At 42.9% G+C, this 12,891-nt stretch overlaps 1 protein-coding gene across 2 annotated transcripts in view; it reads left to right on the top strand.

Annotated features, from left to right (window-relative positions):
• The first annotated feature begins 1,575 nt into the window (after positions 1 to 1,575).
• PIK3CG (phosphatidylinositol-4,5-bisphosphate 3-kinase catalytic subunit gamma) overlaps positions 1,576 to 12,891 on the top strand; it is a 32,596-nt gene continuing 21,280 nt past the window's right edge. The window contains exons 1-5 of one of the 2 annotated variants that reach the window (XM_082398770.1): positions 1,576 to 2,168; positions 4,251 to 6,257; positions 9,371 to 9,436; positions 9,549 to 9,774; positions 11,212 to 11,315. In XM_082398770.1, coding sequence (XP_082254896.1) covers positions 4,263 to 6,257; positions 9,371 to 9,436; positions 9,549 to 9,774; positions 11,212 to 11,315 — 2,391 coding nt within the window. In that variant the 5' untranslated portion in view covers positions 1,576 to 2,168; positions 4,251 to 4,262. Of the gene's footprint in view, positions 2,169 to 4,213; positions 6,258 to 9,370; positions 9,437 to 9,548; positions 9,775 to 11,211; positions 11,316 to 12,891 lie in introns of those variants that run through there. The other variant, XM_082398769.1, reaches the window with a different exon arrangement.

Below are 12,891 nucleotides of genomic sequence, written 5' to 3'. Positions count from 1 at the left end.
ACTGAGGAAAGCCTGGGCCACCTTGCAGTGCAGCAGGCGGTGGGTGATGGAGAAGCCGGCGTTACCCTCCAGCTGGGACGGGATCACCAGGACCTGCCTCTGCAGGGGCGGCACGCTGTCCTGGGTGCACAGGCTGCCACGCGTGGACACCACGCTGAAGCTGTCTGAGCAGTCGCGTTGCACGTGCAGGTAAGACTTGGGGCGCTGGTTCTCCACCACCATGATGAGCCCCGCCCAGCCGTGCATCAGGTCACCTTATCTTTGATAAAGGAGGCAAGAATATACAATGGAGAAAAGACAGCCTCTTCAATAAGTGGTGCTGGGAAAACTGGACAGCTACATGGAAAAGAATGAAATCAGAACACTGCCTAACACCATACACAAAAATAAACTCAAAATGGATTAAAGACCTAAATGTAAGGCCAGACACTATAAAACTCTTAGAGGAAAACATAGGCAGAACACTCTATGACATAAATCACAGCAAGATCCTTTTTGACCAAAGCCCTAGAGAAATGGAAATAAAAACAAACAAATGGGACCCAATGAAACTTAAAAGCTTTTGCACAGCAAAGGAAACCATAAACAAGAGGAAAAGACAACCCTCAGAATGGGAGAAAATAGTTGCAGACGAAGCAACTGACAAAGGATTAATCTCCAAAATATACAAGCAGCTCATGCAGCTCAATATCAAACAAACAAACCAACAAACCAATCCAAAAATGGGCTGAAGATCTAAATAGACATTTCTCCAAGACGATATACAGATTACCAACAAACACATGAAAGAATGCTCAACATCACTAATCATTAGAGAAATGCTAATCAAAACTGCAATGAGGTATCACCTCACACCAGTCAGAAGGGCCATCATTAAAAAAATCTACAAACAATAAATGCTGGAGAGGGTGTGGAGAAAAGTGAACCCTCTTGCACTGTTGGTGGGAATGTAAATTGATACAGCCACTATGGAGAACAGTATGGAGGTTCCTTAAAAAACTAAAAATAGAACTACCATATGACCCAGCAATCCCACTACTGGGCATATACCCTGAGAAAACCATAATTCAAAAAGAGTGATGTACCACAGTGTTCACTGCAGCTCTATTTACAATAGCCAGGACATGGAAGCAACCCAAGTGTCCATCAGCAGATGAATGGATAAAGAAGATGTGGCACATATATACAATGTAATATTACTCAGCCATAAAAAGAAATGAAATTGAGTTATTTGTAGTAAGGTGGATGGACCTAGAGTCTGTCATACAGAGTGAAGTAAGTCAGAAAGAGAAAAACAAATACCGTATGCTAACACATATATGAAATGTAAAAAAAAAAAAAAAAAGGTTTTGATGAACCTAGGGGCAGGACAGGAATATAGACGCAGACGTAGAGAATGGACTTGAGGACAAGGAGCGGGGAAGGGTAAGCTGAGACAAAGTGAGAGAGTGGCATGGACATATATGCACTACCAAATGTAAAATAGATAGCTAGTGGGAAGCAGCTGCATCACATGGAGAATCAGCTCGGTGCTTTGTGACCACCTAGAGGGGTGGGTTAGGGAGGGTGGGAGGGAGATGCAAGAGGGAAGGGATATGGGGATATATGTATACATATAGTTGATTGACTTTGTTATACAGCAGAGACTAACACAACATTGTAAAGCAATTATACTCCAATAAAGATGTTTTAAAAAAATAAAAGTAAAAATCTTCCCACCGGGCTGTTTCTCTAATATTGTGGCTATGAGGCCTTTCCTTCTACTGAGAACTAGCCAGAAAAACATTTTGTGTGTTTATGTCTCATGAATGTATTTTTGGTTTAGATCTATGTCATTTTAACTCATTTCCACTCTCACACTTTTTACAAAATTAGTTCGAAGAGTAAAAAATATATAGTCAACTTAGCTCACATTCGTGCTGGGCTCTCTGTGTGTGCTTTAACAGGAAATGCATTTCTGACACTTTTTAAATGAGCAATCACACGTATAATCAACTTGGTTAAAACTTCCTTCCTGGTAACTGCAACACTTCCTCTGCATCTGGATATGAAGGGAGACCCAGAAAAGCGGAAGAGTTTAGAAGCACACTGGGTAGGTTTGAATTTGTTTTGTTTTCAGAAATTAAACAAATGATCCTTCAACATCATCACCTCCGCTGCTTTATCAGGTATTGCTTCCTTCTATTTTTTGCCCTTTGTTGGGTCTGACTCAGAATAGTGACACTTCCTTCTCAGCCAGGAGATTTTTATGTGGAACTGTTGTCGCTCATCTGATGATACTGCCACTGAATGTCTGTTTCATTGTCTAGTCCAACCCGTGTGTGTGGATATCCACAAGGTTCCGGCAATAGCTTTGCAGGTGCATCAGTCCTTTTTTGTTTTTGTTGGGGAGGAAGAGGGAGGGCACGGGGGGCTGTGTCAGCAGCCTTCACGTTCTTACAAGTGCACTCTTCGCGATTAGTGTACTGAACGGTGTTTCTAACATCTTCTCGTAAAAGGAGAAAGCTTCACAGCCTCAACCATGAAGGAAAGCAGTGAGTATTGAGCCAGCCAGTTTTCTTCTGCACCTCGTATCTTGTAAGTCTATTTGATGTCGTGGAGGCAGAAGTGATTGCTGTGTATTTGCATGTTGCCTAAATTTGGACCTATTTTATTTCAAGTTAGTGCCAATATTCACATAACTTACAGTTCTCTTCTTTGTTATTCTGTAAAGTAGCAAAGGAGCAAATAGTGAAGGTCTTAAGCTGTAAGAGACAGTCCTTTGGGACAGTTGATTTCATGTATTTACTAAGTGCAACTTCGTAATATTTTAAGAGAGGGACTGCTGAATTTAAAAGTAAGTTTAAGCCGAGTACAGAAGTTTGGATCTAATGAAACCTGCCTTTCTTACCCTTTAATCAAACTCTCCTTTCTGGTATGTGTCAAATGCTCCACTATTTCTTAAGGAAATAAGTACTTATGAGTGTCACTAACATTAGTCCTTTAAGAAGTAAATAATATTTTCTGAAACATTAATTTTTGTTTCACTAGTTGATTCTTATTTAGAACATCTTACAAAATATTAAAGGATACTAAATAGTAAAGTCAAAATACCTTCTTCATATTTCAATTTTAAGATGTTTAGCATTTCAGTCATTATTTGAGGAGTTTCTTACTGCAATAAGCCACATTTATACTTAAATGCTTTGTGAAGGTAGAGTGGATAAATTGTTGAGAACAAATTGGTGAATTCTCGTTATAGAGATGAAAATATTAGAGCAAAAAGAAGTTAAATAATCGATTGGGGCCCAAAAGCAGGTCCTTCCTTCCATCCTGTGGCTTGTCCAGAGGCAGATGGGATGAGTTGGTACAAAGTTAAAATTACCTGAATGTTCATATTTGGAGAGTACAGCCCTGGGGATTCCCCTAAGATACTGCCCTAACGGAGTAATGACAGCCACTATACTTACACATTTCATGATTCAGTTTTAAATATCTGCAAATGCTCTTGAGTGCAGCTTCACCAATTCTGATCTTTCTGAGTTTTATCAATGAAATGACTACCTCTCCTAACAAGAAAGAAAAAAAATGAAAAGAAAACAAAAACAGGAAGTTGACTAGGGAGCAGATACCTGATCCAGAAAGTTTGAAAAGGGACCGTGAGGCCAGTTGGGTAAGGTGTCTGGGTCCCCCAGGAGACAAATGAGACTAAACGAAGAGGAAATAAGTCAAAGGCCTATTTTCAGAGGGGGTTTTTCAGCACCTCACATTGCACCTTATAAACCAGGACATGATCCTTTAACTGGATAATTTGACTCATGCATGCGCTTCAGTATGCTTAACAACAATTACCACTTAGAACTACTGCAGCAGGTCAGACACAGTGCTAGATCAGTGCTTTACCTCTCTTTTAAAATTCAATTTTCAAACAAAATGAAAGCAGAGAGAATGGTTAATGAATCCCCATCTACCCATGGCCCATACTCAACAAGTATATTACCTTATTTAACTCTCACCTTACTTACCCCTCTGAGGTATTGCTAACCCCATTTGACAGATAGGAAACAGGCTCAGAGATTATTTAAAGGGCTCATGCCCCAGATTCTAAGTGGCGGGGGCCAGGATTCCTGGGCCCCGACTCCAAAGCCCCTGTATCCTCGTGCGCACGTCCTTGTCATTCGTCTACACCTTCTCCTTCTGCCAGCTCGCGGGAAACCATAAAGGGCATAGTGCCTGCCCTGTGACCGAGTCCTCTGTTTCTCCGCTCCCAGGTCGCAGAGGGCATGGAGCTGGAGAGCCATGAACAGCACGTGGTGCTGAGAGAGGACAACCGCCGCAGGCGCCGGAGGATGAAGCCGCGCAGCGCGGCGGCCAGCCTGTCCTCCATGGAGCTCATCCCCATTGAGTTTGTGCTGCCCACCAGCCAGCGCAACACCAAGACCCCCGAAACGGCGCTGCTGCACGTGGCTGGCCACGGCAACGTGGAGCAGATGAAGGCCCAGGTGTGGCTGCGCGCGCTGGAGACCAGCGTGGCCGCCGACTTCTACCACCGGCTCAGCCCCGACCACTTCCTCCTGCTCTACCAGAAGAAGGGGCAGTGGTACGAGATCTACGACAAGTACCAGGTGGTGCAGACCCTGGACTGCCTGCGCTACTGGAAAGTGCTGCACCGGAGCCCCGGGCAGATCCACGTGGTGCAGAGGCTCGTGCCCTCCGAGGAGACGCTGGCCTTCCAGCGCCAGCTCACGGCCCTCATTGGCTACGACGTCACCGACGTCAGCAACGTGCACGACGACGAGCTGGAGTTCACGCGCCGCCGCCTGGTGACCCCGCGCATGGCCGAGGTGGCCGGCCGCGACCCCAAGCTCTACGCCATGCACCCCTGGGTGACGTCCAAGCCCCTCCCCGAGTACCTGCTGAAGAAGATCACCAACAACTACATCTTCATTGTCATTCATCGCAGCACCACCAGCCAGACCATCAAGGTCTCGGCCGATGACACCCCGGGCACCATCCTCCAGAGCTTCTTTACCAAGATGGCCAAGAAGAAGTCCCTGATGGATATCCCTGAAAGCCAGAACGAACGTGACTTTGTGCTGCGCGTCTGTGGCCGGGATGAGTACCTGGTGGGTGAGACGCCCATCAAAAACTTCCAGTGGGTGAGGCAGTGCCTCAAGAACGGGGAAGAGATTCACCTGGTGCTTGACACTCCGCCGGACCCAGCCCTGGACGAGGTGAGGAAGGAAGAGTGGCCGCTGGTGGACGACTGCACGGGGGTCACCGGCTACCATGAGCAGCTGACCATCCACGGGAAGGATCACGAGAGCGTGTTCACCGTGTCCCTGTGGGACTGTGACCGCAAGTTCAGGGTAAAAATCAGAGGCATCGATATCCCCGTCCTGCCCCGGAACGCGGACCTCACGGTTTTTGTGGAGGCAAACATCCAGTATGGGCAGCAAGTCCTTTGCCAAAGGAGAACCAGCCCCAAACCCTTCACGGAGGAGGTGCTCTGGAATGTGTGGCTTGAGTTCAGCATCAAGATCAAAGACTTGCCCAAAGGGGCTCTGCTGAACCTCCAGATCTACTGCGGCAAAGCTCCAGCTCTGTCCGGTAAGGCCTCTGCGGAGGCTCCCGCTCCCGAGTCCAGAGGCAAAGCTCAGCTTCTGTATTACGTGAACCTGCTGCTGATAGACCACCGGTTCCTCCTGCGCCACGGGGAGTACGTGCTCCACATGTGGCAGCTATCCGGGAAGGCGGAAGACCAAGGCAGCTTCAATGCCGACAAGCTCACGTCGGCCACCAACCCGGACAAGGAGAACTCAATGTCCATCTCCATCCTTCTGGACAATTACTGTCACCCCATAGCCTTGCCTAAGCATCGGCCCACCCCTGACCCGGAAGGGGACCGGGTTCGAGCAGAAATGCCCAATCAGCTTCGGAAGCAGCTAGAGGCGATCATAGCCACTGATCCGCTTAACCCTCTCACAGCCGAAGACAAAGAGCTGCTCTGGCATTTCAGATATGAAAGTCTGAAGGATCCCAAAGCGTATCCTAAGCTCTTTAGCTCAGTGAAATGGGGACAGCAAGAAATTGTGGCCAAAACATATCAGCTGTTAGCCAGAAGGGAGGTCTGGGATCAAAGTGCTTTGGATGTTGGATTAACAATGCAACTCCTGGACTGCAACTTTTCGGATGAAAACGTAAGAGCCATTGCAGTTCAGAAACTGGAGAGCTTGGAGGACGATGACGTGCTACATTACCTGCTCCAGCTGGTCCAGGTAGGGGATGCACTCGCCTCAAGGGATTTATCTGCATATGCACAGGTGCCCCATTCAGCTGTCTTCCAACGCCCCTTGTCCAGAGAGTCACGATCAGTCAAAGGAGAGCTAATGAAACTACCTCAGAAAGTAGTAAACTCTTCCATTTACTTTTTTACTGTCTTTGAGGGCTTGTTGACAAGCATTTTGATGACATTAATATTTCTGCTTTTTAGGAGAACCGTTCCCGTGGGAATACTTTGTTCTCATTTACTGTATCAATGATAGACTTGACTTATCAAATGCTCCCTTGTGCCAAGGCTCCAGGTGATCTACATGCTTTTCGTGTATTATCACATTTAACTCTCCCAACAACGATGACAGAGGTCAAGTTAATATTTGCATTTTATATATCAGGAAACTGAGGCACAGAGAGGCTAAGTAATGTGCCCAAGGTCACATACTTTGAAAGACAAATTCAAACCCAGGAGGTCTGACTCCTGGCCCCTGCTCTTTTCACGGAGTCCCAATATCTGGCGTCAACCCAGCAGTGTCAGGATAGTGTGTCCTAGAGGAAAAACATCATACTCTCTGATTGTATTTGTCACAATTCGTAGAGTAACATCTCATATCTGGATGGGACCTTGAAAGCCCCTCTCTTTAGACAGGTCTGGTACTGTGTGTCCACTCCTCTTCACATGCCTTTCCCTGGGGTCCAGAGAGACTAAATCATTTGCTAAACCCTTGACTAAATCATGGGTTTCCTTAGGACGTTAAAGAAAGGAGGAAGCGTTCTCTTGCTCACGATAGCCATTCTCAAATTATATTGTGTTGCTTGACAAGGAAGAGGAAGGAAAGGACTTGGAAGGGAATTCTATTTTGGAGAGCAGAAGTGTTCATTCATTAATTCAACAACAGAGACTGAATGCTTCCTCAGTTCTGGTTGCTGGATGTAGAGCAGTGATCAAAACAGGGCTGGACTCTGCCCTACTGTAGCTTGTGGTGCATGCAGACTGACACCAAATGAGTACACATACAGGCAGGTATTGAGTAACATGTTGTGACAGACACTTTGGGGAAAAGCTACAGAGTGTTATGAGAAAAGAGTCAGGGGTTCTGGGGACACTTGATTTAGATTGAAGAAGCCAGGGACAGTTCTGAGTAGGTGATGTTTGATCTGAGATGGTTAGGATTAGCCAGGCTGACTGGTGGACACCAAACTATCTAATCATTATCTATATTTATAGGAAGTTTCTGAAGTTTTCTGATGCGAATTTTGGATACTCTCAACTTTGAATCTTCACCTTCCCATTAGGCGGATACTTGAAACATTATATTTGGCCTTTGCTTTCATCTATCAAATATAACCGATGTTTTTCTCTGCCATGAGTTCAGAGGCTCGCATAAACACTAATGAAAATTTTAGAAAAATCAAAGTATCCTCAGTTTTCTAGCTCTCCATAACAAAAAGAACATAAAACAAATTTGCATGAGATCTGTTCCAAGTCCCAAGGCTATCATGAATTATTTTACATTGTCATTTTCACAAGTAAACTTTGCAGAGTTGGAAAATGAATAGTGTTCTTCTTGGAAATGTTTAAATGAAAGAGGTCAATAAGTAATATTAACATTGAATCTGTGGTCCTAAATTTGAAGAAGAGTAGTCATTTGTAAAACTATTTGAGACACTGCAGATATGGCCAAATGACTCATTCATTCCTAATTAAAATGGTCTCCTGGTTGAGATCTTCATGGTCTTTACAGAAGTGAAACACGAAGAATGTCAAAAAGACTCACGTTTGGGTTAGAAACTTAACATTTCTGAAGTGACTACTGGTGGTTAAATAACCACAGTCTCAGAATTAAGATCTTAGCTGCAACTACTGTGGCACCAATTAGAGCACACCCCATCTTTGAAAGCATGGGGATAATTGAAATATTATCAAATCAGTATTGTTCTGATCATTTCCAAACTGAAAAACCAGAGTAAGGATTGGAAATCATACCAAAAAGCCCCCAGGCCCTAAAACATAAAGTAGAACGGGAATATCTCTTATTTCTTAGGAAAAAAAGGATAGACCGTATCTATTTATAAAGGAGATACTCTTGAGATATTTAATTTTAAACCTCTCTTTATGCTTATGCATGACATCTAGCCTATAATTTTATATGTGCATGTCTAATAATCAAACAATTTTTGTTAGTCTTACTGCTTTTAAAATTATGAACTATTGCAGACTTGCAGAAAAGCAGAGAATGGTGTAACAAATATCCATGCACCCACCAGAATTTAATTATTTTTTATGTTTTATTTTTAATTGGCTAGGCTGCAGCGGGCAGGGGCGGGGGGCGGGGGGCGGGGGGGGGGAGGGGCGGGCAGCCACCCACCTGGGCCCTGTTTTTGGTCCAGCCCCTATTTTTCACTTGTCATTGGTTCTTTTTCCTCAGTCACAGAGCTGTCACCTATATGAATATCTCTGTTATTAGCCAAGTGATGTGAAAACTACTAAACACTGCTGAACCTGAGGAACCAGATAAAACAAGAGATTTTCAGGCAAATAGCCCCGTATACACTGCATCATGGCAGGGAGTAATGACCATTCAGTTGCCGTAAGAACCTGGGAGGCAGCACAGTGACTTGCCAGTGAGAGGCCAACCACACAACTTGAGCAGAAGAGAAGCTATAGGATTTTTAGGATCTTCACATCTAACAAACATTTCTCTCCCTGCATGTACAATATCCCCACTGTCTATTTTCTTTCCAACAACCTTTCTTCCCTTCCACTTTTATAGATGTGTTATAGCCATCTCCATCTTTCCCTTCTATCTTTCCAACAAATCAGGTAAGCCTTCATGGGAACAAAAGCCCTCACCTCTTCATCTCTGAAGTCATCAAAAGCACGTGATTGTGAGTCAAGAGTTCTGGCTTCTAATCCTGGTCCTTCAGCGAGTGGTTCACCCTGGCCCAAACTGTCCTTGAAAAGAAAGGATTGAACTTAAGTGACTGCTCAGATTCTCGTCGCCCTATCCCTACAAACCCACTAAGGCAGAGCACCAGTTTTTCTCCATTTCCTGTTTCCCGATTAATCAATGGAGAATGCAATCTCACAAATGCCAATGTGTTCTTCCTTTAGGCTGTGAAGTTTGAACCATACCATGACAGTGCCCTTGCCAGATTTCTGCTGAAGCGTGGCTTGAGAGTAAGTACTTCCATTTTGATAAGAGCGTGACATTTAAAAAGTTACAGAGAATTGGCTGATAGATCTAGAGCATTAGTCATAATGGTGGCAACCTTCTCGTTTTCACCCTCAGAACAAACGAATTGGTCACTTCTTATTTTGGTTCTTGAGAAGTGAGATCGCCCAGTCCAGACACTATCAGCAGAGGTTTGCAGTGATCCTGGAAGCCTATCTGAGGGGCTGTGGCACGGCCATGCTACGCGACTTCACTCAGCAAGTCCAAGTAATTGACATGCTACAAAAGGTCACCATTGATATTAAATCGCTCTCTGCTGAAAAGTATGACGTCAGCTCCCAAGGTACGGTGGCTCTGTTCTCTTGGTTCTCTTTCCAAATGCCTTTGTCTCCAAATGCCATCGCTCCTGTGATCCTTCTTCCTTCTGGAAGGCAAGTCGCACCTTCCTCAAGGTGGCCAAGAATACATTTTTTAGTCTTCTGTCTTCATGGAGTAAGCAAATTTAAAGTTCTCCCTTTACAAGTTAATATTTTTTAAAACTACATATATTTTTTCATGATGAATGTATGATGTTAAACTCGTTGAAAACTTAAAACAGCATTATGCAGATGTAAGATGTATTTTTTAAGAGCAACTGTGCACACACACAAAAAAGATTAGTTATTTCCAAATATCCTTTCTTCGCCATCTCTCAATACATGCATCTAATTTTCAAGTCCTCAGTCTTTTAAAGTAATGAATTATTGAGAAGTTATTTAAATTTTTTGTGTATATGTATACGTATACACCATATATAGCTATATGTACATATATATGTTTATATATATGTACTTCCTATAAAAACATATATATCACCTCCTCTGTGTTCCAATGTTGTCTTCTTATCCCTAAGAAATCCTGTCCCTCAGCCCCTGCTTTAGGAAAATTAATCACTCTTTATCTGTATTCCCATAGGTTTTGGTTGATACTACATTAAATTAAAGTCATTAACACATCTTTCTGGTCTATTAAACTGTATGAGCCTTGAAGCTAGGAATTATCTCTTATTCACGCTTGTATATCTCAATCCACCACTACGGCTCATAATGGACACTCACAAACATACTCAGAGAGTATTTTAAACTTCTGGATATTTTGATTTGCCATTTTTGCCTTTGAATCTTTTCCAACAAACCAATAATGGTCTCTTCTAAAAATAATAATGGTAATAATAATCTTGCTTTTATTTTTATTGTAAGAAAGAAAGAGCAACATTTGTACCAGCCTCCAGTCTGTCTGGTACCCAGGCAGTAATTTTTTATTTATGTATTTTGCCTTCACAATTTTGAGGCTGTCATATTGCCTCCACACAACCTAACTTCCTCTTCTGAAAAGAATTTCCCAAACCCTAACCGAATTCCATTTAACATGGTCTTCCGATACCTGTTTCCCAAATCAGATGGCAGTTTAAAGCTTCACGCGTTGGAGAGAAAACTACAGTAATTCCTTACAATTATCCATAAAACATCCTTCTCCCTCTGACTGTCTGGGTATCCCATATATATTCAGATATTTCTGTCCCATTGTAATGTGTGTACGTGGTTATGTTGCTCCCAGTAAGCCTGACTTATCCTGCCACCCTCAATGGTTAGTTCCTCAAAGACAGAAACCTACCCCCTCTTCTCCTCACCCTACCAAATATATAGAATGTTGTCAATACCTGCGGCCTCGGGAAATGTTAGAGATGGTATTGGTAATTTCTTGAACTCACGTAACTCTTGTGTGCGTTTGACAATTACAGTTATTTCCCAACTTAAGCAAAAGCTTGAAATCCTGCAGAATTTGAATCTCCCCCAAAGCTTCAGAGTTCCGTATGACCCTGGACTGAAAGCGGGAGCACTGGTGGTAGGTATCGCCTTGATGTCTCTCCATGGTCTCTATGTCGTGACGATGGCTCTGCCTGCTTTACTGGGCCTAGTGGATAAAAGCTGACGTTTATAGAGAGACAGGGAAGCTGGAAAGTCCCCAGATGGGCTTCCATCAAGCCCTTCCCTAATGGCTAGATACTAAAAACCTCAACACCAGGCAATCTTCCATCCATTGTGTTTTAAATCAGCTTTCTTGAGAAACCATTTGTATACAATAAAATGTATCCATTGCAAGTGTACAGTTCAGGGAGTTTTGCCAAACATATACAACCATATAACCATCACCACAATCAAGATATAAAATATTTCCATAGAAATTTATAGAAAAAATTCTTTCATGTCCCTTTGCAGTTAGTCCTTTCCTCCTTCCATCCTCCATCCCGGATGACAGATCTGTCTTCTATCATGTAATTTTGCCCTTTCTAGAATGTCATGAAGTGGAATCATACAGTATGTAGTTTTTGTATATGGATTCTTTTACTTAGCATAATGCTCTTAAGATCCATCCATGTTGCTGTGTGTCTCGGTGATCTGTCCCTTTTTATGACTGAGTAGTATTCCCTTGTATGGTTATACCACAGTTTGTTTTCCGTTCACCTTTTGAGTAAATATTTAACAGTGAGATAGTTGGGTCAGATGGGACGTGTGTGTTTATAAGATACTGCCAAACTGGTTTTCCATTTTATAATGGCAACCGTGCCATTTTATATTCCCACCACAATGTATGCGAGCTCTGATTGTTCCACATCCTAGAGAACACTTGTTATCATCAGTCTTCTTAATTTGAGCCATTCAAATGGGTATGAAGTGGTACTTCACTGTTGTTTTTATTTGCATTTCCCTAGTGATGTTGAGCATCTTTTCATGTGCTTTTGAGAAGTTTCCATCTTCTTTTGAGAAGTTTCTATTCATATCTTCCATCACTTTCAATTTAGGTTACCACCTTCTTCTTATTTATGAGTTATTTATATATTCTGGATACAAATCCTTTATCAGGTATATAGTTTACAAATATTTTCTCCCAGTCTGTGGCTTACCTTTTCATTTTCTTAGTAATGTATTTCGAAGAGCAGGAGGTTTTAATTCTGATTAAGTCCAATTTATCACTTTTTCTTTTATGCTTCATGAATTTCGTGTCCTAAGAAATATTTGCTTCATCCAGCGATTCTCAACCAGGGGTGAACCTCCACCTCCTCCACCAAGGGGTATTTGGTAATGTCCGGAGACATTTTTGATTGTTACAACTGGGAGAAGGCTACTAGCATCCAGTGGGTAGAGACCAGGAATGCTGCTAAATATCCTACAATACACAGGAGTGTCCCCGCTGCAACAAAAAATTATCCAGCCCAAAATGTCAGCAGTGCCAAAGTTGAGAAACACTGCCTAATTCAATGCAACAAATATTTTTTCCTAGAAGTTTTATAGTTTTAATGTCACATTTAAGTCTTTGATCCATGTTTAATTTTATATACAATTAGCAGCAAACTGACTCTCTAGCAAAAGCACACACTATCCACTGTCCTTTCGAAGTTAGAAATTGGTAGGAATAATGA

The sequence above is a fragment of the Balaenoptera borealis genome (assembly GCF_965194805.1).
Source record: "Balaenoptera borealis genome assembly, chromosome: 7".
Lineage (NCBI taxonomy): Eukaryota > Metazoa > Chordata > Mammalia > Artiodactyla > Balaenopteridae > Balaenoptera > Balaenoptera borealis.
Note: the sequence above shows the minus strand (reverse complement) of the source record. Positions and strands in the feature narration are given on the sequence as shown.